The 25,934-nt window shown below is 54.6% G+C and overlaps 3 protein-coding genes across 4 annotated transcripts; 2 read left to right on the top strand and 1 right to left on the bottom strand.

The window, feature by feature from the left end:
- The first annotated feature begins 109 nt into the window (after window positions 1-109).
- On the top strand, window positions 110-4,382 carry GSR (glutathione-disulfide reductase). Its single transcript, XM_048942809.1, has 13 exons — window positions 110-253; window positions 637-663; window positions 1,149-1,237; window positions 1,414-1,483; window positions 1,593-1,740; window positions 1,836-1,890; window positions 2,147-2,246; window positions 2,648-2,734; window positions 2,906-3,067; window positions 3,256-3,367; window positions 3,441-3,572; window positions 3,674-3,807; window positions 3,986-4,382. The coding sequence occupies exons 1-13, from the start codon at window positions 125-127 to the stop codon at window positions 4,133-4,135; spliced, it is 1,395 nt and encodes a 464-aa protein (XP_048798766.1). The 5' UTR covers window positions 110-124; the 3' UTR covers window positions 4,136-4,382.
- A 3,614-nt stretch (window positions 4,383-7,996) lies between these two features.
- Window positions 7,997-10,992, bottom strand: BTC (betacellulin). Of its 2 annotated transcripts, none has more exons than XM_048942818.1 (5): window positions 10,697-10,992; window positions 8,815-8,886; window positions 8,532-8,649; window positions 8,270-8,416; window positions 7,997-8,114 (listed from the first exon to the last, which is right to left on the bottom strand). In XM_048942818.1, the coding sequence occupies exons 1-5, from the start codon at window positions 10,767-10,769 to the stop codon at window positions 8,009-8,011; spliced, it is 516 nt and encodes a 171-aa protein (XP_048798775.1). In that variant the 5' UTR covers window positions 10,770-10,992; the 3' UTR covers window positions 7,997-8,008. The 2 variants fall into 2 exon arrangements, with proteins under 2 accessions (XP_048798775.1, XP_048798773.1); XM_048942816.1 differs by lacking the exon at window positions 10,697-10,992 and adding an exon at window positions 8,959-10,687.
- Window positions 10,993-11,105: 113 nt separating this feature from the next.
- PARM1 (prostate androgen-regulated mucin-like protein 1) lies at window positions 11,106-20,412 on the top strand. The gene is made up of 6 exons (XM_048941982.1): window positions 11,106-11,302; window positions 11,686-11,858; window positions 11,951-12,235; window positions 17,761-18,396; window positions 19,272-19,350; window positions 20,143-20,412. Exons 1-6 carry the CDS (start codon window positions 11,106-11,108, stop codon window positions 20,225-20,227), a joined length of 1,455 nt encoding a protein of 484 aa, XP_048797939.1. The 3' UTR covers window positions 20,228-20,412.
- Window positions 20,413-25,934: the final 5,522 nt, after the last annotated feature.

Here is a 25,934-nt window from a genome sequence, read left to right as displayed (position 1 = left end):
GCCGCGCTTCTCCCGCTCGCTGTACCTGAACAATAAACGCCCTTCTCAGCCCGAGCCGTGGTGCTGCGCTCTCGGGGGCGGGGCCGGGGCGGCGCCGGGCGGGAGGGCGGGCTGTGGCTGAGCCATGGCGGCGGCCGCGTACGAGCTGCTGGTGCTGGGCGGCGGATCGGGGGGACTGGCGGGGGCGCGTCGGGCGGCCGAGATGGGCGTCCGCGTCGCCCTGGTGGAGCCGCGACGCCTCGGCGGCACCTGCGTGAGTTGGGCGGAGGCGGCGGCCCGGGGGAGGCGGCGGGACGCGATTAGCGGGCAGGGATGTAGCAGCGGGCAGGAAAACGGCTCGTTCGCCGGGCGGCTCGCTCGGGGAGAAGTGGCGCTTCCCCTGCCGAAGCGGCCGTGCGGCGGACGCTGCCCGAACGGGGCCGCAAACGGCGCGCTCTGTGGACCTCTCGTGTTCTACCTTTGGACCGCGAGCACCGCCGACCTTCAGTGCTCAGCCTCGAGGAAGCGGAAGGCTGTGACACAGCACGAGGGACGCGGCACCCCGCTCGGCTCCGGGCCATGAGATGTGGCGTGCAGTGCTGCCTGAGCATCTCCTCGTCCAAGTCGTGCTCACAACCTGCCCTTCTTCCCTCCTAGGTCAACGTTGGGTGCGTGCCAAAAAAAGTGAGTGTAATTTTTTTGTTGTTTGCAACGTTATATTCTGGATCAGTTTCAGCCCCGGCACAGAGTCCGGTGCCTTGGGTTTGGCCCTGAGCAAAAGGCGGATAACTGCACCGAGGTCAGGGCACAACCTGCAGAGAAGGGCGTAGGGAGGAAGCAGTGCTTGCAGAGCATTGCGCAACTGCACCTCCCTGGGGCACCCAGATCCCTGTCCCGTGAGTGGGTCCGGGCAGAGGGGTGGTGTCAGGAAGCGCTGCCTGCACGCAGCCAAGCTAAGATCCCGGTGGTGCAAGCCAGTGAAGCTGCTTGTATGGCCTTGCACACAAAGGGTGGTCACAGTCATGCAGCTGGTGTTTGCTGCGGCAGACCTCGGGGCTCCCGTGGTGTTTGCAGTTCTCCTGAAACTACAAGAGCCTGCTGGGTGTAATAGGCTCATCCTGAAGCCTGCTGCACCAGGGCACTGAGTGGGCCATGCTCTGTGTGAGCAGGTGATGTGGAACACTGCCATGCACGCCGAGTTCATTCACGACCATCCTGACTATGGCTTCGAGATACCTGGTGCCAGGTTTAACTGGAGGTGAGGCTCAGGCTGGGTGGGGTTGGGTGCCAGCCCCAGTGGGGAAAGCACCTGCCTGCTGTGCAGCTCACACCTGTTTTATTTTGGACCTCCTTTGCCATGCGGTGAGAGTCATTTCAGATGAGCTCTGCAGCTTCATTAGTTGGCGGTGACAATAAACTTCCATCTTTTTCCAGGACCATTAAGGAGAAGCGCGATGCTTATGTGAGACGCCTGAATGAGATCTATGAAAATAATTTAACCAAGGTGTGGATGCTTTTATTCCCTGAGCCTGGCATGGAAGCAGTCTTTTCTGTCTATTTTCTGTATTTATTCTGCTAATGCGATACCTGGGCTCCCTGCTATTGCTCCACAGGCTCGCATTGACATCATCCGTGGCTATGGCAAGTTCACCTCTGATCTGGAGCCCACCATCGAAGTCAGTGGGAAGAAGTACACGGCTCCTCACATCCTCATTGCGACAGGTGGGCGCCCATCGGTCCCTCCTGACTCTGAAGTTCCCGGTGAGTACCCACATAGCACAAGCAGGAAGCAAGTGATGTGGCTGCAGGAAGCTTTCTGCAGTTATCCATGGTAAAATCACCATGCTGCTTTGCAGGTGCCAGCCTCGGTATAACCAGTGATGGGTTCTTCGACCTGGAAGAACTTCCCAGGTACGGTGGGATATCTCTCATCCCGGTGACACAGTGGAGAGGTGAATCCCAGAGCTTGGTGGCTTCTCAGTGGCTCCAGCTGATCACCTTGCTCTTCTCAGCTCTGCCCTGGGAGGTTGCATAGGCTGTTCTGCAAGGCTCTCACTGTGGTGGCACCCAAGATGAACTACTTGGTTTGGACTCAGGAGAAGCTGCCAGGTTTCTAATGCTTGTCAGGCTCCAAATATGTGCACGTGGCATTCTTGCTTCTCTGCAGGCACAGCGTGGTCGTTGGTGCAGGGTACATTGCAGTGGAAATCGCAGGGATCCTCTCCACACTGGGCTCCAAGTCCTCCTTGCTTATCCGTCGGGACAAGGTACTGCTGCTGGCCATCCCCATGGTGCCTCCCATTGCAGCCACATCCCAGCTGCTCACACGTCTCTGGCAGGTTAGCCAAGGAAGCTGTGGGTGGAGGCAGAGCAGAGGCATGCTGCTGAGCCCATCCCTGCAGCTGTAGAGCATGCAGAGCTTTTCTGTAGCAGTGCGTGCCGTGGGATCTGCTTCCTTCAGCTTCGTGTTGAATCATAGCTTGAAGAAAGCAAACTAAAGAAGATTAAAACAACAAAGAAATGCTTTACTATGAAGCAGAAGCGTCCCAGCCTATTTGTGACAGAGTGGGGCAAGAAAACAGGCAGTAGGGAGATGGAGGTGGATAGGGCCATCAAGCATCCTAGTGTGTGGCCTATCATCTCAGAGGGCTGCATGGTCCCTGCCTAGGTCCTGAGGACGTTTGACTCGCTCATCAGCACAAACTGCACGCAGGAGCTGGAGAACATTGGAGTTGATGTCTGGAAGCACACACAGGTATGGGCGCTCACGGGGGACAAGATGAGGTTGGATTTGGTGATCTTGACGGTCTTTTCCAACCTGAGCAATTCTATGATTCTGAGATGGATGGGGTAGCACCCCAAGCAAGGGTGGTTGCTTACCCACCTACTAGCACCATCCCATCATGGCACCTGGTTGCCCCTGCAGGTCCAGGCTATCACCAAGTCCCCCACTGGCTTGCTGGAGGTGAAGGTGACATCCTCTGAGCCTGGGCACAAGCCAACCGTGAAGGTGATCCATGATGTGGACTGCCTTCTGTGGGCCATTGGGCGGGAGCCGAACACAGAGGAGCTGTGCCTGGAGCATGTGGTGAGACAGAAATGCGTCCCCTTACCCTTAAGCATCGCCATCCTTGGGCTGCAGAGCTTCTTGGTGCCGTGTGGGACCATAAAAAGTCTGGCACATTCTTGCCAGGCTCAGTTCCTCCATCCAGGGACCTTCACATTGCTGTGAGGACAAGGTTCTAAGTGCTGACATGGCTGGTATTCCCCTGGCAGGGTGTGAAAGTGGACGCCCAGAACCATGTGGTGGTGGATGAATTCCAGAACACCACCAGAAAGGGGATCTATGCCATCGGAGATGTTTGTGGCAAAGCCCTTCTGACCCCAGGTGCGTACCGGTGCTCTCCATCCCCTTGTCTCCCAGCAGAGCCTTGCCTCACATTCCCTGTCCCTCTCCTTAGTGGCCATTGCAGCTGGGAGAAAGCTGGCACTTCGGCTCTTTGGTAACCAACAATGTGCCCGGCTTGACTACAGCAACATCCCCACTGTCGTCTTCAGCCACCCACCCATTGGAACTGTGGGCCTCACTGAAGGTAGGGGTGGGAGAACACGCAGAGAGGCATGTAGGTCTTAAATCAGTGCCTGTGTGGAGAAACAGGCCAGGGAAACTGATGTGCAGTGCTTTCTGCTGCAGATGAAGCTATCTCTGTGTACGGGAAGGACAATGTGAAGATCTACTCCACGTCATTCACCCCCATGTACCATGCAGTCACCCAGAGGAAAGTGAAGTGTGTGATGAAACTGGTGTGCGCTGGCAAGGAGGAGAAGGTGTGTAGAAGCAGATAGTGGTATCCCCACCTAGGAAGATGCAGGTCCCCTTGTAGGATCTCACTGCAGGGAACACCATGGACTGTCCGGGTGGGGGGGCCACCAGTGGTGGTAGTGGCAGTGGTGTGACTCCTGGCTGTGAGTCTGGTCTCACTGGCTTCTTGCTTCTTCCTCAAAGGTGGTGGGGCTGCATATGCAAGGCCTGGGCTGTGATGAAATGCTGCAGGGCTTTGCTGTGGCCATCAAAATGGGAGCCACCAAGGCTGACTTTGACAACACAGTTGCTATCCACCCCACCTCTGCAGAGGAGCTGGTGACAATGCGCTGAAGTGTGGAGATTAACTGCTGAAGCAGAGGAGCCACTCCTTGCCTCTTGCCAGCACTTCCTGTGTGCAAATTAATCACATAAGCAAATTTCATCCCTTTCTCTGAAAATTTGTCCTGGGTTGTAGGAAATATATTTTTCCTTTCTTAAAAAGCATCTAAACATCAGCCGAGTACTTGGAGAGTAATGCAGTGGTAGAATCAGCATGGTGTGACCCAGAGTAGAAAATAAATGCAGTGATGCTGGCAAACCTTTGCCTTGTGTGTTGTAATTGCTGTCCTGTGGTGTACCATACAGGGTAGGAACGAGTGCTGAGGCATCATCTCAGCCGTAAGAGGCAAAGGCAGGGAGTCACCACGGGGTAGCGAAGGGACGGGGCCAGGATTGCAAACTGTGTGCAAAATGAGCTTCCTGAAGTTCACCAAGGCCAAGCGCTGCAGGGGGTTTGACCTACGAGGCTCCTAACTCGCCCTTCCAGCCGCCGCCATTACGCGACTCCGGGGCCCGGGGCTGGCGCTGAGACCCCAGGGCGCCTGCGCGGTGCGGCCGCCATCTTCCCTCCGCCCTCCATTCCTTTTCCGGCCGTGGACGGCGCCGGTGCTGCGCTGCTCGTGTGGCTGCAAAGCGGCCGGAGCCGGGGGATGAAGGCAGGGGGCCCGGGGCTGCGCTCTCCGCCTCGGCATCGCACGTGGGCCGGACGTTGGGCAAACGGAAAAGTAAAGCAGTGCGCACTGTGATGACTGCTAGAGCAGAGAATGCAGCTGGGTGAGCAGTTTGGGGCTCGGCAGCAGAGGATAATTCTTGCCTTGCAGCGGCTCAAACCCAGGCTGATTCGGTTGGCCTGGGGACCCAGGGAGAGTAACTGAACTGTGCCTTCCCACCTCTTGAAAGCAGAGATGGAATCCTGCATTTCTGAGGCTTGAAAACAGGCTCATTTGGCCGCTGTTGGACCACAGTCTGCAGTCCATTACACAGTTTTTAGCCTCTGTTACAAGAGCACTGGGATGCTGTGGGAGCTTGAGAACAGAGACTGAGCGGCCTATTTTTGGAACTCAGAACCAGTTTTGGGGGCTCAGACACTGAACCCACGTGTGCTGCCTTGAGCCAAGCCCCAGGACTGGTTGTGTGCAGACAGCAGCAGGTGCTCTCAACCACAGCACTGGTTGTGTTGTCCCCAGAATGCAGGGCATTGGTGTGCACTGGGCTGAACCCACATGAGAGACTCTCTGGATAAAACATGACTTTTCAGCTTAATTGCTTACTCAAATGTTTAAACAATGCCCAGAATAGTTACCAACGGGCCTGTGTAGTACAACAGTTAGAAAACGATGGCAGCATGTATTAGTATTCATGTTGTGACAATGACTGATTTATGGCCTTTTCAAAAGCCCAGACTGTTGAAACAAGCATGAGCTAGAAGCAAATGAGCCAGAGCCACAGCAAGCTAGAGACTGCTAGAACCAGAGACAGCAATTAATGGTAGATGCAGGGAGCCAGAGGTGTCCAGGACTAATTAATCAATCAATTCAACTGACTACTAAGTAGTTTACAATGTATAACTATGACATGCAACATTACAGGTATGACAGTGATTGATTTATGACCTTGTCCAAAGCCCAGATTGTTGCAGCAAGCATGAGCTCTGATGAGCTGGAGACATCCACAACTAATAAATCAGCAAAAGCAAAAACTAGTTTCTATCTATACAGTGTACAGCTATGACATTCAGTAGTAATAATCAAGTTACGACAGTGATTGATTTGTAATAAAGCCCAAACTGTTTTAACAAGCATGAGCTGTAGTTACCTGGAGCCAAAATAGAGCTGGAGAAGTCTAGGAGAATTCCAGTCCACAAGCTGGAGCTGCAAACAAACTGGAGAGAAGCACAGCTGCCTGCAAACCAGAGACACAGCAAGTTGAAGACATCCAGGGTTAATTAGCCTGCAAATAGAAATTAAGTTAGTCAATATCTATACAGTACACAACTAAGACATTCAATATTAACGTTCAAGTTACAAGAGTGATTGATTTACAACCTTGTCTAAAGTCTAGTTTGTTTTAACAATTTTAATTGCATGAGCTATGACTACCTAGACATAGAAATGAGCCCAAACTACAGTGAGTTGGAGGCATCCAATGAATCGTAGATGCTGGGAGCTGGATGTTTCCAGGCCTGATTAATCAAGAAATCTAAAATAAAAATAGCTAATCCACAGTTTATGACATACAACTATGACATACCATACTGAAGTTGTGACAGTGATTACTTATAACCTTGTCTAAAGCCAGGCTGTTTTTACAAGCACTAGCTGCGTTCTATTCAGAAAGAAGCAAAATTGCTTCTAACAGGTTCTTGGCAATCCCAGAAGTATTTGGAGGTAAACCAATAGTCACATGCCAAAAAAAGAGCTGAACTCATAGAAGTGATGAAGGAACTCTTCAGCTATAAAGCCCTCCTTTGCAGCAAGCAACCCAACTCCAAGAGATAGTTTTCAGTACAAAAGGGGCTCATATAAGGGTCGGCTCTTCAATAGCTGACCCTTCTGTGAGCCCAGGATACCTCCACCCTTCTGGTCGGATGGGGAGCACAGGTGCAAACAATTTGCCTGTGCTCCCTGGGACAGCCACTCCCCTTCACCAGGCGCTCAATCACCATTTCAAGCTGTGACCCAACAGTTCCCCTGCAATTGTAATGAGCCGGAGCTGAAACCGAGCTAGAGATGAAATGAACTGGGGATACAATAAACAAGAGACTTCCTGGACTAAACATAGCCATAAGCTGGAGCTGCAAATGAGGTGGAGAAATCCAAGGTTAATTAATGAATACAAACTAATTAGCTTCTGTACAGCGTATAACTGTGAATGTAATATTCTGACAGCAATCGACTTACAGATTGCACCAAGTCCAGACTGCGGTTACTTGGTGCTGCAGGTGTCCGTGCCCGGTGCGGTGCCTCAGGGAGGTGCGCAGTACGGAAGCGCGGGCTGGGCTGTCCCCTGCACGGAGCCGAAGTGATGTTTGCAATGGGAGAACGAAATCCTGCAGCCGGGGGCACAGTCAGGTCCCTTCCTACTGGAGCACGCGGACACGGCTGCGAGTACGTGCCAGCTCTCGGGAGCTGCGCTTCCAGCAAGGCGGGCCCCGTCGCGCACCAGGGGCTGGAGCCTCCGGCAGGGAAGGCGAGGAGCTGCTCGATTTCCCCGAGCCCCGCTGGTATCGGGAGGTGGGAGCCGGGTGGAAGCGCGGCTTCGGGGCCGCGTCAGGCCTCGATCGGAATTTACTTTGTACCGCCAGCCAGGAGCTGCCTCTTGCCACCAGCCTGAGGCCGAGCTGTGAGGATCCGTGCCGAAGGATGCGTCGGCGGACGGACGGGGGAACAGTTGGGAGGAACGGGCCCGGGGCAGCTCCAGGACCGCCCGACGGCTGCCGCCCCGGTCGCGCCTCGCGGCGCCACGCGCCAGCTCTGCCAGGAACAGCACTGCGGTGCAGCGCCCTCTTCCGGCTGCGCCGAGACCCGCAGCGCCCCCGGCTCTGAAGCCGCCAAGGGACGGCGGCGGTTTCGCCCTGCGCTGCGGCGCCCCCTGGCGGGCGCTGCGCGACACAACGCCCCGTCGCGCGGGACGGTGCCAGGAGCGGTGCGTCCCGCCCTGCCCTCCGCTGCGGGCAAGATACGGGGAAGCGGGCACGGCGGGGGGAGGACAGCTTAGCAACACGCAGACAGGCGCGGGCTTTCGGTCACCCTTTTATTAGCACCGTGACAAGTGCGACCCCTCGCCCACCCGGCCGGCGCCGGGACCCGCCCGCAGGTTCCTGGCGGGCAGCTGTCAGCTGTCAGGGCTTAGGGGATCACCACTGACCCCCAAACCCCCGCACCTTCACGCAACGTCCGTCTCCAGCACATCTTCACTCCTCGAGGGCACGTTCTTGTTCAGCGTCTCCATCTCCTCTTCCTTCCTCTTCCTGCGCTGCTTCCGACAGTGGCTTTTGAGGGGACAGAAATAAAACAAGTGAGCGGAATGAGGCATCGGTGATGCCCCACACCCCTCCCAGCAGGTCAGACCCCGCATCCCACACCCAGATGGCACCTGGCCATGCCCAAGGGCCGCACACGCTGCTCCCGCCCCAGCCCCACGTACTGAGCACAGAGGCAGATGCAGACGACAAAGACGATGAGGGTGACGATGGCAGCGATGAGGGAGATGACCACAATCTGGCCCCGGTCGCCTCGCAGGTAAAAGATGTCCACCTGCTCACACCGTGCCCCCGTGTAGCCTCGCTCGCACCTGCCCCACAGCACATGGGACAACAGGGCTCCAGAAACCGTCACACCACCTGCTGCCCATTCCCAGCAGCGTGCCGTCCCCCCATGCCACCACGTCCCCTCCACTGGCAACTTACATGCAGGCCGGAGCTGCCTCAGCCACGAGGAAGCGGCAGCGTCCCTTGACGCAGTAGTGCCGGTACTCCTCAGGACACCGGGAGAAGTGTCCCCGCCGCCGCATCTGCGTCACATTACCTGCAGGGACCAGGATGGGATGCAGCAGGGACCCCGAGCGTGGCCTGCTGCCAGCTCGCGACCTTGGCTGTCGCTGGCCCAGCGCCTCTGTGCTGATAAGCGGCAGCTGGCCTCTGCGCCAGACAAAACACAGCAGCTTCCCGCTCCGCTCTCACACCTCCTCACCTGCACAGCCCTCGCAAGGCAGCCCTTCGGTCACATTGGCATCAGCACCCACACAGCTGAAAAGTGCCAGGCCTGGAATGAAGGAGAGCGGCTGAGCAGGGACAGGGAGGCTGACAGCCATGGGGAGGGGACCTTTTGCCTCACCAGCATCAGCTTTTCTCCAGGCAGGGAGGGATGGATGCCGCTTCACACCTGTAGGCACCCAACCATGGCCCATTGCAGCCTGCACGCTGCCCGTGCCGTGGTGGTGCGACCTGGGGGGTCCAGAGGGACAGGAGCCAACAGGAAGGGTTTGGGGGACATGAGGAAGGCTGGCAGAGCCCCAGGTAGCCAGGTGGCCTCTTTGGAAGAGCCTGGGTGTTCAAAAACTGTGCTGGTGGTGGGAGGAGGTAGCTGAGCTGCAAACCAGCCCTTGTGGCTTCAGGTATCACCGCACCAGCACCAGGTGCTGTGATATCCCTGCTGCTGCTGCAGGGGGATGTCTATCAGGGGGCAAACCCAGGCACTCACCCTAATTGTGTCACTTCATGCGCTCAGATGGGAAAGGGGCAGTCACCCTGGCCCCAGCCTTAAGGCAGTTTAAGGTGGTGCAGTAACCAGCGATGACCCAGCACAGCCCTACTTCCCACAGGACAGGTCTTGCTGGTGGGGCCAGTGCTCACCAGGGCAGCATGTCACGAGGGGCACATCCTCATCATGTGGGGAAGGGTGGGCGGGTGTGCTGTGCCACTTGGACACCTGGCCTGCCTGCCAGTGCCCTGTGGTAGTGGTAGAGGGACTAACTGGGCAACCTCCCGAGTCCCCCAGCCAGCAGCAGAGCCTTTCCTGGCTCTGTGTCCCTCCAGGCTATATATAGGCAGTGCTGCTGTAACTGCACACGTCGTGTGACCGAACGCCAATAAGCTTGGGTGCAGTCTCCAGCATGAGAGCTGAGGCCCGGCTGCCCCCCCAGCACCAGCTGCGGGCTGACTTCACCCCAGCATGGGACGACCCCGGCAGGGCAGCTTCCCCACCCTTACGGCAAACAGCTGCCACAGCTGCCCTCCTGCAAGCCTCCCTCAGGCAGCCTCCCCTCAGCAGGGCGGTGGCATGGGAATGATGTGGGTAATAGCAGCCCTGTGGGGTCTCTGGCAGCCAGCTCTCAGCCCACCCAGCACAGATGTCCTTCCAAGGCTGGATCCCACAGTCATCATCTTCCTGTGCTGGGCACCATGGCTCCAAAACAGGTCAGGCACCATTCCCCTGTGTGGGTGTGGGCTGGGCAGAGCACGACACAGCCCCGCCAAAGGGCCAAGCCCTGGACTGCTCATGGCAGCAGGCACATCTGGGACCCAAGGGGCTGCCTGCTGCCTGAAATTAGGTGGGGTGATGGGCAGCAGTGGGGCTGTGCTGCTCCTGAAGGCAGCCAAACCAAATGACTTTGTAAGGGTGGCTCTGGGGCAGGACGCCTCCTCATTTAGTGCTGGAGGAGCACCTTTGCTCCGACGCAGGAACCTGCAGGGCAGGCACTCGCTGCCTAGTATCCTTTATCGCTGGCACTGCTTAGGACAGCAAAATACATCCATGCGTCCACATATCCACGCACCCAATGGTCCACCAGCACCGAGGCTGCCTGCGGGCAGGGTCCCGCTGCCGGATGGCAGAAGCGTCCCATCTCCACTCCAGGGAGGTGTCAACCCGAGGGACTCAGCACGGGGAGCACCGCGACGGGACCGGGGAGGGATCACGGGGCACGGCATGCGGGGCACGGGGATGGCAACGGGTAGGCACCGGGAAGAACGGGATGGGACGGGACTGGGAGTACGGGGTGCGAGCACTCCAGGACCGTGCGAGCCCCGAGTCGGGACGGACTCCCCCGCGCGGCCGCGGTGCCGCCGCTTACCGGAGGCGAGAGCCAGGCACAACAGCAGGGGGCCGGGACCGCCGCCCGGGACCGGGACCGCCGCCGCTTCCATGCGCGCCGCAGCCTCAGCCTGCCCGGTGCCCGGTGCCCGGTGCCCGGCGGCCGCGGCGGGGCGGGACGGGGCGGGGCGGGGGCGGCTCTGCCTCCTTCTTCTCCCGCTCCCCCCAGCGGCGCGGAAACCCACGGATGGGACCCCCAGAGGGGATTTCCCCGCCTGCACCCTGTGCGGGGTGTCCCGAGCGCCACAGAAAGGGGGTTCGTTCGCACCCGCCGAACACCTTCACGCAGAGTCTCGGGTTGCCGTGCAGGGCTGCGGGTGCCAAGAGAGTGGCACATCCCCGGGGCGGCCTCCCGGCTCGTCCGCGCCCGCATGAGCTCAAGGGGAGGAATGACGGGCTGGAAAGAAAGCGGTGACCTCACGCCGCGGGATGGCGGCTGTGAACGCGGCACTGGCAGCCGCCCCGCTTGGCCGCCCGCCTGGGCTCCGCTCCCGCACACGCCCGGCTGGTGGGCGGTCCTGGCGGCCCGCGTGTGCCTCGTCTTGGGTCCCTCTGAACGGGCCGTGTGGGCCCCCGGGCAGCAGGGGTGTGAGAACCCTCTTCCGTTAGGGGAACCCTATCTATTTCCAGCACAGCAGCTCGGATATCCTATATTTACCGCATGCTGTAGTTCCTGCGGTCTCCCAGGCATCGGCTCTCGGATATCTGACCGAGCCTCGTGTACGCCACCCGAGGGCTGAGCTTCTCGGCTCTTTCGGCCATTCGTCTTTTGTGTGCTACTACTTCTAGAACTCCCCAAACTCAGCAGTCCCTCCTGCTTAGCAGGCTCTCTGTGTTCTTTTCCTCTTCAGCATCCTCTTTCTCCTCAGCATTTTTTATTTCACCTCTTTAGATCTCTGAACCCTTCCTTGCCAGCGGCACTGCTAAGACAGCTGCCTGCATCTCAGCCATTCCTTTCTGCCCCCTGAGATGGAAGAGACTTCCAGCTGAGAGGGTGCAGGAGGTCAAGAGAAGCCGATGGCGGGTGAATTCCCCAAACAAAAAAGTGAGAGAACCTCTTAACACCAAACATGCCAAAGAATCTGTTGCTAATGACCGTGCCAACAAGACTAGGCGGGGGAAACCCGTGCCGGTGTCACCAGGTGAGGTGAGCACGCAGAAGCGGCCAATGCCAATGAGACCAGGAGGAGGCGGCTATGCAGACGGCAGCTGGAGCCAGAGGACGGTGCCTAAGAAAGGTCTCTGAGGCTTCTCACGGTTTCCGCGTGGGGTTTGCAGCCAGGGCGATGCCGAAAGTGGGGGGAGCGGTGGCTGCGCGATGCCGGTGCCAGCAGGTGCCGCTGCGCTCTCGGTGCCGCTGCGGGCGGCGAGCGGGGCGGGGAGCGGGGCGGGCGATGCCTCCCCCCGCCTCCTCCCTCCATCTCTGCCTCCCTCCCTCCGCCCTCGGCCGCTCGCGCCGCCGGGACCATGGGCTGCTGCTGCCGCCTTCTCCTCGCCCTCCTCCTCCTCCTTCCCGCAGGTGAGCGGTGGAGACGCGCGTGGGAGGGGAACGCGGCGGGACATCGCGCTGCTCGCCCTCGTGGGGCTAGGGGCGCTCCGAGGCTGTGTGGGAAGCGGCCCTCCTGGCCGCGGGTCCTGGGGGCAGCCGGGATGCGTTCAGCCCGGAGCCGCGCAGGTCTGCGGGTACCCACAGAGGCGCGCTCCGGAGCGTCCCTGGCCCTCGGGAGGTTTTAGGGGCAGCTCGGGGAGCGGTAAAGCGCCTGGCGGAGCTGCGAGTCCCGCGCAGGGACAAACGCGTTGGGCGAAGAAGCGTTTAGCGGGACCGGAGCCGTGCCTGGCTTGGTGAGGTGCGGGAGCACTCAGCCATTCGGGGACCAAACGGCCCGGAGCGGGTCAGCTGTTCCTGGGACGTCTCCAGCCGAGCGTCTCCCACCTGCGGTCGCTGGCAGTGCTGAGGCTGGGGACGCGTCGTTCCCAGTGCGGCATCCCATAGCAGCATTGGTGGGACCCTGTGGAAGACCCCTGGGAAAATTCTTACTCCGTGCCTCTTGGGATGCACAAGAGCACGAATCTTTTGGATGCTTCCCATATGTATATATAATTATTATTATTTTCTCCACTGAAATAGTATTTACAAGAAAAACAAAACCAAACAAAACCCAAAACTCTTCCACCTTTAAAACAAAATAAAACCAACATAACCAACAGTACAGATTATTATTTAAATATGCTCTGAGCTCGTTCTTCAGGAGTTAGTGACAGAGAGAACACAGCTTGGCAAGTACCAAATATTATCAGGCTTTTTCCTGCCCCTCTAATGAAATAACAGCATCTCTCACACTGCGTTTGAGAAAAGGAGGGAGAAGTTTTTGCCATTCCTTTACTCAGAAGGAAGGACACTGGACCAAAGCCCTGTCAGAGCCATCTCAGCACCTTTATTCTTCTTCGTTACAGCTCAGGAGCAGCAAGACACAAAGCAAAGCTCTGCAGTCACTCTGACCCTGCTGGGGGAACCTGTCCCACAGCTGCTGCTCCCCCATGACAGCACCCATCACAAAAGGTGCATCCCCTCATTGTCACAGGGGGACAGGGACCACCAGAGCCAGAGGATCCTTCCATCCTCACTGCCCCTTAGGCTGCCCACAGAGAGGCAGCTGCTGCTCCCTGGGTTGGAAATATCCCCACAGTGAGCACTCTGAACCAAGACCCCTGTGGGTTTCTCCCCGGGCAGTACCCAGGCAGGCAGAGGGATGCCTGGGACAGCCTTTCCCAAGGGGACAGACACAGGAGAGCAGGTGAGGAACGCAGACAGCATGTTTGTTTCCATTGCGTGTCTGTTTCTTTGAACTACAGAAAGCTTCAGGCTTGGGAGCAATTAGGCTTAACCCATTTAATGACCATGCAGGAAGCCAGCCCAGCTAGCCATTAAGTCAAAGCAACCAAGGGTACATGTGATCTGAGTGCCAGGGATTTTTTTTTTCTTTTTCACTGAAAGCTTTGTTATTGCATTTGCATTGGACCCTGTCTTTCTCCTCCCCTCAATGCCCTCCCCAGATGTTGTGGGGCTGTCAGCACAACCTAGCTGCGCAGTGGGAACTGAGGCTGCCCAGCTCCTAGTGTTCTCAGAAAAAGCAGGAATCCAGGCAGAACCCAGTGCTGTCTGCATGTGCTCACATGAGGGAGATCTGCACCACAGCTGCAGGTTGGCAGTGTCAGGCTGGGAAGCAGAAGCACCGTAACCTGACCACAAGCAAGGAGAAGGGACAGCAGAAAAGGAGAAGCAGCAGCAGAACGGCACAGGAAAGCATTGGTCACAGATATGAAGGCTCAACTAACGAGGTTACAGGCAGGAAACCCTTGCCCTATATTTAAGTATATAGTGTTTTACTGTTCCACACAGCAATAAAGCACTGCATGCTGTAGGAGCAAGGGAGTCAGGGGTCACTCTACCACTTCCTGCTGAGAGCTTGCATAGCATGTATCTGTGGGTAAGGAGCCACTGAACTCCTCATCCAGAGCAAGCGTTCTTGGTTCAGAAGGGTCAGCTGCTTCTCCAAACACAATGCATGAATAAACCATCCCAAGCTATGTATTTTCACATAGTGCTGCCAGCATTTATAATTTATCACCCATAAAGCTCTCCATATACTCTCAGCAGCAACAGCAGCTGCAGCCAGCAGCTTTTGTAATAGGCCTCACTCTGCTCATAGCCCCCAGCACTCTGTGGTGCATGGGGCTGCGGCAGCATCTGCCTCTGGGGGGGATCCTGAGGGCAGATGTTAAGGCTGCCCTTAATTTTTGCTTACAGATCTAGGAGCAAAAAAAATCTGATGCTGTGTCTTACCCATGTGTTTCTATTTGTACCTATCCAGCAGCAGCTGCTGGGATGGGAAGTGGCACCTAGCTTTGCTGCATGAAATAGGTGTGCTCTGGACAGCCAAGAGAGCTCTCTTGGGTGAACTTATTCATTGCTCTTTGCTGCATTCCCATCTTTCAGAGAAAAGGTGTTTAGGTTAAGTTTGGAAGCTGTTGTAGTCAAGATAAGTGGCTGGGAAGGAAGAGAAAGAAATAGCCATGCTATTCCCCAAAGCAGTACCACTCACCTCCTGATGCAGGCACACAGCAAAATGTGATGGCTGGGGAGCATCCCCCAAGGGTCTGGGTTAATGTGGGGAGAGGGCTGCATTCCCCATGTGGGTTAGTTCAGGTGGACCTTCTGGTGGCTGTATCAGGTGCAGCATGTCAAATGGAAGCTGGTTGAGAGCACCATTTCCACCTCTTGCTGGGTGCTGTTGCTTTAGCACAGCTGTTGTGTCTCATTTCATTTTTCTTGGGCTGGAGCTCTCTTGTTTTCACATTGCTTCTCAGCTGGTGTAACAGCCTGTTCTGAGTGCTGATGAGCAATGCACTGCTAATGAGGCTCCCAGCCCAGGCTAGGTATGTGCTGCTAAAGCAGAGCTTAGCTTGTATGAGGGTGAGACATCACCTCTGCTTGCCATGGAGGAACTGGGCCAGCAGCATGCCAACAAGAATCAATCCACACATTCGGTGGTGTTCCCTGGGGTTTCCCAGGTCACTGCACTTAATGCTCTTCAAAATGAAAGCATTTGTATTAGAGGGATTTGGGCTTTTCTCACTCATTTCCCATCCTCTCCAAGAAGACTACCCGTGCCAGTGGCCACTTAGAGCTCACGTGGAGCTGGAACATGGGTGGTGCAGGGTGCTGTGCCAAGCTGCTGCTTGTGCATGGTTACCTGGTGCTCTCCATCCCGTTCTGCTCCCATCCAGATTCCTGCAAGGCAGTTGCTGCTTTAAGGGAATTAGATGGGCAAATTTCTCAGGGTTGAGCTATGCATGGTATCCTTTGATAACTGATGTCCTTCAGTTGCTTTGACAACCCCTGCTTGCCTCTGAAGTCACATGCTCTGAAAGGAAGATTTCTGGTGTTTTTTTAATCCTTTATTCTAGTGCACTCTTCTGGCTACTGCTCACAGTTGCAGCCCAGGTGCTGAGCAAACAAGGGAACCACCACCTCAGCATTTCTTCACCTTTTCAGATGTGCTTAGAGAGGAGCTGGCTTGCTGCGTGCCACCCAGCACCAGGAGGATGGGCTGTCTTTTGTGGGATGTGGTGGCTTATTGGGAAGGACCCGAGATTGCTGGTGGGATCCCTTCAGCTCTCCTGGGCAATGCCTGTGACTTGTGATCTGCTGGGGATGAGTGCCCAGTTGAGGCACATATGCAGACCTGGCTGTGAGGCCAGCTGCACTTGTGCCATGTAGGTATTATCAGAAACTTTCTGACTCATCCCAGCCAGCAGCACTGCCAGCTCTGCAGGATCCCTACCAGTTTGCCCTGGATGTTCAGGCAGACCATGGTGGTGCTGCTGGCCCAAAGGACACACAGATACTGGGTAAACCCCAAAACCAAGCAGGGGTGAGGATGTGTTTTGAATTTCGGGATCCACAGGGACTGAGAGGGAAGCTGTCCCACAGCAGGTCTCCTTGGTGATTAACAGGGGCAGGCGTGCTTCTCCTGCCATCCCTGACATTCAGCATGGGATGGCTTTCTTCAAGTGCAAGGGGTAACTCTGCAAACACTACCTCACAGTAGAGCTTTTTTAATACAAATCTGGCTGGTGTTCAGAGTGAGGCTTCAGGCAAGCAGCAAGGGGGTCCAGGGAGGCAGTGAGCTGCTCCTCTCCATGAAAGGCCCAGCTCTTCACAGAGAGCTAACAGAGTGCTCAGGGTACTACTAGCCCACTGAGGGTCTTGATGGAACAGCAACGCATCTTGCAAGAAGCTGGGGTGGCAGCCTTTAACCTGCTGGTCCAGTTGCACCCGGCTGACGTGCCCCAGTAAATATGTGGGAAGCATTACTTCAAAGCAATTAAGTACAGCCCCAGCCCTGATCTCAAGAATCCCAGGGCTGAAGGGATGCTTGCTTCAGGTTGTCAGCATGTCCACATCCTCAGACACCACCTAGCAACTGCTTTCTGCCCTAGTTTGGCCACCACCGGTGCAGAGCTATTAAAATGGTGGATGCATGTTCTACACCTTCCTTTGCAGAGGCGTATGTGCCTGCTGCTGCGATTCTGTTTTGGAATTAACAATGCCTGCTGACAGGGATGCTGGCTTGTGGTAATGCAGCTTGCTGCGCTGAATCCTCCCAGCTGCCTTGGCAGCTCTTGTTGCTTGGGAAAGGTGTTGCTCAGCACTCCTGATGAATCCAGCTGGGGCCTTTGGGTGCCACCAACTGTGGGCCATGGGAATGGGTGGCCACCTTCTCCCAAGTTATGGCTGGGGGCACCTGGGGTGTGGAGCCAGCTCTCCTGGTGCCACCAACAAGGGGCTTTGGGGAAACTGGCCTTCTGGATGGTAAGGAAAAAATCAGTATTGTCCTGAAATTTTTGTTCTCTGATCTCATGTAGCTCCATGCTAGGATGCTGTGGGGTTATACATAAGCGAGAACATGGGAATAAAAATTCCCCCTGATGTCAGTTGCTGCTGGCACACTCTTTCTCCAGTCTAGCTGTGCCCATGGAGCTGCTAGTGGTGGCTTAGAGCTGAGTTTGGCCCTGTCGAGAACAGAAAAAAGAAGAAAAAAATAGCAGCCACTGGTGGGGACCAGTGGAAAGAATGGGGAAAGAATGACTCATCTTTATGTTAAGAAATGGAGATGAATGAATGAATGCACAAGGAAACAGTGAGGGAAGAAAGAGGCATCCTGTGTCACAGTTCCCAGCTGTGTGGTGCTTGCTGCTGCCTGCTCTGAGGGAGCTGGGGACAGGGGTGCCAGCCTGGGATAGGAGCTGAGCCCTGAAGAGAAATAGGCTGGGATATGTGGGATGGGGGTTCCAAGTGCTGAGCTCCTCTAACCCACTCCCTGGAAACATGAGCAGGAAGAATCCCCTCCTTTCCACCATTGGCTGGCTTTGGGTTTCTAGGAGCTGTGGAGAAGGAAGTCCCTATTACCATTGTTGCGATGGCTACAGAGACCTCATAAAGATTTCCTAGTTACTAATGCTTGTTTTTCTCCCTGCCAGGACTCGGTGATGACCCCATAGCATCCCTCACCCCCTTTCCAGTGGTGGGGACATCAGCAGGGCCAGGCTCAGGGGGCACATCTGTCCCCACAGCAGCTCCCCACCAGTCTACACCTCTGACAGCTGCGGGACCCACCAGTAACGGAGTGTCCCCCGAGGCGGGTGGCCGCAATGGGAGCACCACGGCCATGCTGTCCCCTGCCTCCACCCCCACAAACACTGTCACTGCAGCAGACAGCCCATCAGTGGCCCCCAGTTCAGTGCCACCAACCTTGGAGACAGTCCTGAGTCCTTGGACAGCACATTCCAGCATGGCGAGAGGCACGACAGATTCGGGGACAAATCCAAGCCCTGTGGGCACGCCCGCATCCTTCTCTTCTTCCTCCCCTCACAGCAGCACCCTGCACTCATCCCCTGGGACAGCACTGCTCTCACCACCCATCCCCACCCAGCCACCGGCACTGATGAAGGACGTCCCTTCCCCAGGGATGCTGGCTATGGCATCAAGCCTGGCCATGGAGCCAACATCCCCCTCAGTGACTGTGGCCAGCCCCACCAAGGGCATGGCTGAAGAAGGCAAAAGTACTCCCTCCACTGGTGTCACCATAGAAGAGGTTCCACATGCCTTGAGTGCAGGTGAGCAGCACCCCTCTCTGTGCACACACAATATATATGCAACTTTTTTTTCCTGCTCTTATCAGTTACAATTTACTTTTCCAGTTATTTTTTCACTTAATTTCACTTTCACTGTATTTTGAGAGCAAAGATGTGCTCCCTGGAGGAGCGTGTGTCATCTGTAGAGGCAAGGGGTTGTGGATACCCACACTCAAACACTCAGATGTGAATAAAACCCTGAGCTGCAAAGATGACTTAAAATGTTGAAGGAGGAAAGGAAGGAAGCCTCAACCATGAGTTAGGAGTTGGGAAGATGTATGTTTCTTCTCTCCTTTCTGGAGACAGCATGAAGCCAGCTTTGTCCTGTCTTCTGCAAGCCCAGATGGGTTAAAGGACCAGAAAGTGGAGGTGGCTAGAGCCGCTTCCTTGCATGGCTTCCAGCCCTGACTTGGCACCTGGTGCTGCCTGATGCTGGCAGGAACACTGAGGAGAAAGCCCAGATTTCGTAGAATGGTTTAGGTTGGAATGTACCTTTAAAGGTCCAACCCCAAGGGCTGGATTTTGCAAGGAAATCTCAGTTATATCTCTGCTGGGGGCTGCTAGACCCCCCAAAACCTTTTTACCAGAGCACAGACTGAGATGAATTTAAAGCTCCTGATCAAGAAATAGATAGTAGCTCTGGGGCTTCTAGGTCTGCAGTAGTGGAAAAACAACCATTGTTTTATCCCAAACCCATCTGCCCTGTGTTATGGGAACAGAGCAACACATAAGGATAGTGGGGCCCAGCAGCCTCCAGAAGGGATTTTTTGGGGAGCGTCACAGGGATGCTTGTGCAGGAGATGGATCTGGCACTGGCACCAGGAGCTGAGCACTGCCCTTTCTGGTGCTCCCTGCAGGCAGCATCGTGGCCATAACTGTGACGGTCATCGTGGTGGTCGTGCTGGTCTTTGGGGCGGCGGCGTACCTCAAGATCAGGTAAGGCTGGCCCTCTGCAGGGCCTTGAGTCCCAGTCTTTGGAATCATGTCTCTATTGAAAGCCAGAGCTTTCTCTGTTGCTTTACAGAAGTCTCACTGAAACGCCAGAGATGCTGCTCAGCACGCAGCCATAACCACCAGTTATCCCCAGGGCAAGCTGTTGCCTTGCACCTCGCTGTGCCTGCAGTGATAAGCAGCAGTGTGGCCCAACAAGATCTAGATGAGCAAGTCTCATGTTAATCATCAAATCACAGAACGGCTCAAGCCCATCCTAATTCCAACCTTCCTGTTTACTGTTAGGTGTGCCCCAAAACATGGCATGGGCTCATTCTCCCTCCCAGGGGGAGGCGATGATCCTTTCCCAGTGCCATTTTGGTGTGTTCTGTAGGCGGCTGGTCAAGGTGGGGTTTGCTGGTGGCAAACTGCCTTCTACAGAAATATCTCAAAAACGACGTTGTGAAGGCCCAGGTGCATTTTTTTTGTTTTACCCTACAGTAAAAGAATTAATAAACCACCAAAGCAGCCAGCATGTTAAAAAAAAAAAACAAAACAATAAAGAGGGCTCCTGTAGCTGTGCATTGGCCAGCTCCTTGCTGCCCACACTGCAAGTGCCACAAGCTCCATGCTGTCCTCCTCATATGCCTAGTGGCAAAGCACAGGGCGTTCTTCCTGTCCCTCTGAAGGACTCATATGGGCTTTGAGAATTTTGATGATATCTTTCTGGCCCTCTATGTGAGCACCCCTGACTCATTTTGCCTTCTGCAGGCTAACATGGCGCCATGTTCCCCACAGGCACTCCTCCTATGGAAGGCTGCTGGACGACCACGACTATGGCTCCTGGGGGAACTACAACAACCCCCTCTACGACGACTCCTAGCAGGAGAAGATCCTTATTTATCAGCGCTTCCCCAGCACGCACCTGCTGCTTGTCCTCGCCACGCATGCTGGGCCGCAGCCTGGAGGCCAAGCTGCCGCCATGAGCAGCACACCGCAGCAGGCCCAGCAGGAGGCGGCTGGCCGCAGGGCAGGTGCACAGCGCCCACAATAAACCTGAGTGTTGGCGCTTTGTGTGGGAAGCTCTCTGATAACATGGGGTGGGTGCTGCTTCGGAAGTGGAGGGGGACCTGGGGCAGGTATGCCCCTTTGCTGCTAGCCCAATAAACCCAAATTCCCTTTGGGAGGGCTGGGGGAGGCAAAGGCAGAAGACGGCAGCCCTGCGTTATCCCCGGAAAGAACACGGAGCGTCCCATTGCTTTACGTGTCCCTCCCTCCAAGATCACCTCCCTGCACTGTCCCACTGCAAAAGCCTATGCCTTCCCTCGCCTGTGGTAGCTCGCCATGGGCAATTACACAACTGCTTACTCTCCTGCTGTTTCCTTTTGTGTGTTTATGCAGAGAAGCATGTCATTTCACTTTTCCTCCTTTCTTTTTTCCTCCAATGCAGCGTGGGAGCCTGCAGAAAAGGCGCCTTTCCCACCTGCATTTCTGGGATAAGGAACACCCCACTGCTGCACCCATAGTTTGCTCTGCAGCACTATTTTTCATCCTTCAAACAGTTGTCCTCTAAAATACACTGAAGCCATTTTTATCCCCAGTTTATGCACACAGTTAATTACACACATGCACACACCAAAAAGGAAAAAAAGGGGGCTGGGTTGTTTATGGTTGGTTTCATCTTCAAATGCTGCAGTGTATACTACAGGCTTCTACAAGAGCAGGTGGGCTGGCAGCACTGTGTTCAAACCCCTCACTTTTTGGTGACCAGCAACACAAAGCTGTCCATTCAGGGGACAGCTGAGATGGGCAAGACCAGATTTCTCTGCTGGCTCCTTGGCAGAACAAGCCCCATGTATGTGCACAGGTCTGCAGCTCCAGCCTTCCTCTGGGCATGATGTTTGAGCACCTGGCTGAACACTGGAACAGGGGCTTATTTTGGGAAGAGGGTGGTCACCTCCCACAACAGAGTCTCCACAGCACCTTCACAGCCCCACACTGGTGAGCTCATGGAGAAAACTTCATCAGCTTTCAGGAGCCTTCATCAGGCACCTCAACGTGGAGGCCTCTCACCTGGGCTTGGTGGCAGAGATGCTGCCCTCCAGTGAAGATGAGCTATGGGTACCAAGCAGCTCCTCATTCTTTTTTAAGGCGGATGGGTTAGAAACAGCAAATAAAGCAGAGAACAACACTAAAGTGCTGCAGAGCCCTGAGGTTTGTCTTTATCTGAGATATCTCATGCACTTGGAGTCCTCTTCACCTGTGCTGAAGGGCACAGCAGATTTGGAGCAGGTATGACAGCAGGCAAGAAAACTAGCCAAGGCGCTGGGAATGATCAAGGGAAAATGGCCATAATTAAGAACACAACCTGTGCAGAGTGGGCAGTGTTCCTTCACTTCCTTTTCTAGCATCAGCTAGAAAATGGGTCCACAACAAGGTCACAGTCCCTTGGTGAAGCATGTTGGCTCTGGGAGAAAGCAGATGAGTTTACAAGAGAAAAACTTGCTGATAACTACACCTTCAAATCCATCCAGCTGAGGAAAGCCAAACTTTTGGCATACACAGGGCAAGTTTTATGATAGGGTTTCTCCTGTTTTTTTTTTTTTTATTTTTTATTTTCTAGTATTTTATGTTTGCTTCAATATTTCTTTCAGTAGGTCCCAGGACACCCTCTGTTCTGGGCTTATATTTAGGGGCTCAAATAATTCCTAGCAGGTGCACCCCAGGAGGGAGTGTTCTTTTCCATGAGCAATACAGGGCAGAACCTGTGCAAATCCAAAATGTCACCCTGCCTGCACCTGGGATGCTGAGGCTCCCCACTACTTAATAACAGAGTCCACTTCTTTTTCCCCAGATGGCCCTGATTCTCAGCTGTCTGCTTCAGTGAGGCTGGGGAAAGAAGGGGAGAGAATGCAGAGGTGGGAATTGCCAGCTCTGGCAATACGGGGGAGGAGCAATTCTCCCACAGTGGCTGCCTTCTGCTTCAGTTCCAATAGATGCAGCCCCATTGATGCTTGTCTGTCCCCAAATCAGGACTTCAGTGCTCTGAGAATGGCCATCATGCCTACATTTTGCTCAGATTATTATTAAAAGTGCGATGTGCTGTAGCTGGGATATATGGATTTACTTGGCCTCATGACCAGAAGTGTCCAAGCCCAAAAGTAAATTACTAGAATCATTGGATCTTCTGGGTTGGAAAAGACTCTCAAGAGCATCAATCTGACCTACCGAGTCCTATCACCAAAGCATGTCTCTGAATGCCATATCCATGTATCTTTTAAAGACCTCCAGGGAAGGGAACTCCACAACCACTCTCAGTGCCCTCTTCTAGTGCTTGGTCCTCATCATAAGGAAATTCTTCCTGACGTTCAATCTAACCCACCCCCACCGACCCGGCACAACTTGAGGCTGCTTCCTCAAGTCCTATTGCTTTTTGCCTAAGAAAACAGACTGCAACATTTTGGAGGCAGTGGTAGAAAGCAGGGAGACCCCCTTCAGCCCCCCTCCTTCTCCAGACTAAACAGCCCCAGTTCCCTCAGCCACTCCTCATAACTCTTGTTATTGGCTTCCAACTTAGGGGGTTGAAATCTCCAGAAGTTAGCCCTGGGCACACCAAGGACTCCTGTTAACTCCAATGTCTGTATACATTTTACGTGCCTTAAAAAAAAAACACCCTGTAAAAGAAATGACTCAGCAACTAGGGCTTTGATTTGATTTTGTGATGAAGTACAGAGAAGGTAATTGTCTTCACATTATTTCATTTCCTCCAGCTTCACTGGAGCAGCTCTGCACATACAAACTCTGCCAGGTTCCCTGGGGGAGGCAGCAGAACCATGTCTCTCTGTGCCATGTCCCAGTCAGGGCCCACTCCAAGCCAGCTGAACTGTTTGATGATGGCGGCTCCTCATGAGAGCAGCCTCTGAGAGGGACTGCTGTAGAGGCAAGGGCCTCCAGCACTGCCTGTGGCCATGCCCCACAGCCTCCCAAAGCACAATGGCAACGCAAAGGGAAAAAAAAAACAGCCAGGACCTGCCTTAGAAGCTTTTCTTCTTTAACAACAAGCTTTGGCATAGATATCCCGCTTTAGAAATACATATGTGTATTCACAAAAACAGCAGCAGCCTCTTGATTTTTCTAAAAGCTTCCCCCTCCCCCTTTTTGGCCAGATTCCCCATCTCTGAGATACTTTATTTATTCAAAAATAAATAGCCGGCATAGCTGCACCCAGCACAGCGCGTACCCACAGCAGCACTGAGGACACATCCCACTGCAGGTCCCCTGCTCGCCCTACCCAGAGAGGCACTGAGGAGGCCATCGTGCCAGCGTTGCTGCTGCTGCTCCATCCCACCCCATTCAGCTTTAGTTCCCCTCCCTTTGAAACTATGGCACTCGTGGCTGTCCAGTGAACACCACCATGTCAGAACTCTTAGTGAGGTGTACGTCAGACACTAGTTGAGACAGGTGCTGGCTACAATCATTTGTTAGATGGGGTAATTAACACACAGGTGAGAGCAGCTTGCTTACAATCCAGGCCATCTCCACCGATGGCACAAATGCCATGGTAAGCACGCAGTGACTTGGAAAGAGCTGACAGCCTCAGCCTGAGGTTGCCCTGTGCAGAATCATAGAAGCACTTAGGTTGGATAGCATCTCCACGACCATCAAATCCAACCATCAGAGTGGTTTCTACAGCTCACAACATGTTCCTACAGCTCCAGCATCGAACTGTAACTTTGAACCAAAAAACACTACCAAAATCGCAACATGAGGGCTAAGGGTCATGAAATTTATTCCCATGGCTCATGCCACTGCGCTGCTGTCATCCTCAGCTGTCACTGAAAGGTCATTTCTCAAGCTGTCCCCACACCAAGGCACAGGGAAGCCCTCTCTCCTTCAGCTCTCAAGGCTCACAACAATTTTCAACAAAAACCTGGCCTCCAGCCCAACTGTGCTCCTGGATGCTGCAAAAACATTCGTGCATTGATATTTTTAGCCTTTTTTTGTTTGTTCATCTCCAGCTTGGTTCAGCAGAAATCTGCACGTGTTCAGGACTGCAGAACCACTCCTGTCCTGGCCCCTACCCTGATCCTGCATCACCTCGTGCTCAGAGTAGGTGAAAGTCTGAGCTTCACTTGGACTCCACCACCAGCAAGCAGCCTCCTGATGTCCACCCCAGATCCCCTCACCTCCATCAAAAGCCCCTACCCCTCATGAGCAGCTCTAAACAGCTCCAAGGGCTCAGCTTCTTGTTCTACTCAGAAAAACAAAGCCACTTGCCAGCACGACCAGGAAAATAGCCACAAGTCCTACATGCAGCTCCCTCCCACCCCAATACCACAATGAGACCATCAAGGAGAAAAAACAGGGAAATTATCCCATTTCCAGCACCACCAGGGCAGTATGCAGGCATCCTGCTGCAAGACAGACCAACAGACTGACGCTGTTGCAGGGCTCAATCATAAATAAAGCCCAGCCAAGGACACCCAGAGCGCTTTGCTAATTGCATTCAGTCCAGTTGCAGAGGAAGGACAGAGGGCATCTGTGCAGGGGGGCAGGGGCAGCACCACAGCCTCAGAGATGCTGCTGCCCTCATCCAGCTCTGGGAAGAGCCCACGGACCCACAATGCTCCGCTCTTATATCCCCGCCCAGTGTTTCACATTCCTCAGCGGGCCTTAGCTTTATTAATAGCTTTCTGACCTTGTTTGCATCCCCAGCCTGCTGGAATGTGGAGTTTTTCCCACCAGCAACAACCACCCCATCTGGTCCTTGTTTCACTGTGCAGCAGGGAAAGCACTTGGTCTCGAGGTGGCTTCAACACAAAGCAGTTGCCCACCTGTTCATCCCTGCCTTCCTCCACTTCCCCAGCAGGAGAGGACCAACCTCAGGGCTGTGACAGCAGGTAGGATTTGGCGGTCATCATCCTATAAAACGATCCCTCAGCTAGCAGGTCCGTGTCAGAGGTCAGCTCTTTCTGCAGCTTCCTCTTTCCCAAACAAGCTCCTCACCCACCTTAATCCACCACATTTATCTGCACCTCAGAACCGTGTGCTTTCAGCTGTGCAACGTGTCCCTGGCAGAAGTCAGGGCTCTGTGCCATGCTCAGTGCACAACACAGGGTCCAGCTCCTGACACTGTATTCCTAATGTTCATGGTTTAAGACCCCAGTTACCTTCAGATCAGAGTGGCTGAGAGCAGCACACCCACCCCAGACTGAAACAAAAGGAAAGAAACCCCCTTGCTAGAGCAGCAGAAAATACGAAAGCAAGAGAGGGAAGATTCGGAGTCAGTGACATTTTCATTCTCAGCCTCACGCAGAAGTACAGCTGGGATGGAGCTGCAGTCCCCCAGGCTTAGCCAAACCAAGGGCCTTCTTTCATGCTAGTCTTGCAATTGAAACCCCAATAGGAATACTTCCAGCTGCAGTAAAATTAGCGAAGAATTTAGCATAAAATCAGCCTGGCTGTGGACTTGACCAGCACCTTTTTAGCTTTAGCAATACAGTCAAAGGCTATTCAGCTATTGAGCTTTCTGCTGGTTGCTTTACATCTGCACTCTGATATACCATCACTTCATTTACCTAATAGTTTTT

This window comes from Lagopus muta, chromosome 4 (genome assembly GCF_023343835.1).
Source record: "Lagopus muta isolate bLagMut1 chromosome 4, bLagMut1 primary, whole genome shotgun sequence".
In the NCBI taxonomy this organism is placed as follows: domain Eukaryota; kingdom Metazoa; phylum Chordata; class Aves; order Galliformes; family Phasianidae; genus Lagopus; species Lagopus muta.
The sequence above is the reverse complement of the archived record's forward strand: the minus strand, read 5'-3'. Positions and strand labels throughout refer to the sequence as shown.

Excerpts from the sequence above, each read along its gene's own strand:
- GSR (XM_048942809.1), top strand. The coding sequence starts at position 125 with ATGGCGGCGGCCGCGTACGAGCTGCTGGTGCTGGGCGGCGGATCGGGG. Across the intron at positions 1,484-1,592 it reads ATGAAAATAATTTAACCAAG|GCTCGCATTGACATCATCCG; the intron begins GTGTGGATGCTT and ends ATTGCTCCACAG. Across the intron at positions 2,735-2,905 it reads ATGTCTGGAAGCACACACAG|GTCCAGGCTATCACCAAGTC; the intron begins GTATGGGCGCTC and ends TTGCCCCTGCAG.
- BTC (XM_048942818.1), bottom strand. The coding sequence starts at position 10,769 with ATGGAAGCGGCGGCGGTCCCGGTCCCGGGCGGCGGTCCCGGCCCCCTG. Across the intron at positions 8,650-8,814 it reads GCCTTGCGAGGGCTGTGCAG|GTAATGTGACGCAGATGCGG; the intron begins GTGAGGAGGTGT and ends TGGTCCCTGCAG. Across the intron at positions 8,115-8,269 it reads TGCATCTGCCTCTGTGCTCA|CCACTGTCGGAAGCAGCGCA; the intron begins GTACGTGGGGCT and ends TCCCCTCAAAAG.
- PARM1 (XM_048941982.1), top strand. The coding sequence starts at position 11,106 with ATGACGGGCTGGAAAGAAAGCGGTGACCTCACGCCGCGGGATGGCGGC. Across the intron at positions 18,397-19,271 it reads TCCACATGCCTTGAGTGCAG|GCAGCATCGTGGCCATAACT; the intron begins GTGAGCAGCACC and ends TGCTCCCTGCAG. Across the intron at positions 19,351-20,142 it reads GCGGCGTACCTCAAGATCAG|GCACTCCTCCTATGGAAGGC; the intron begins GTAAGGCTGGCC and ends TGTTCCCCACAG.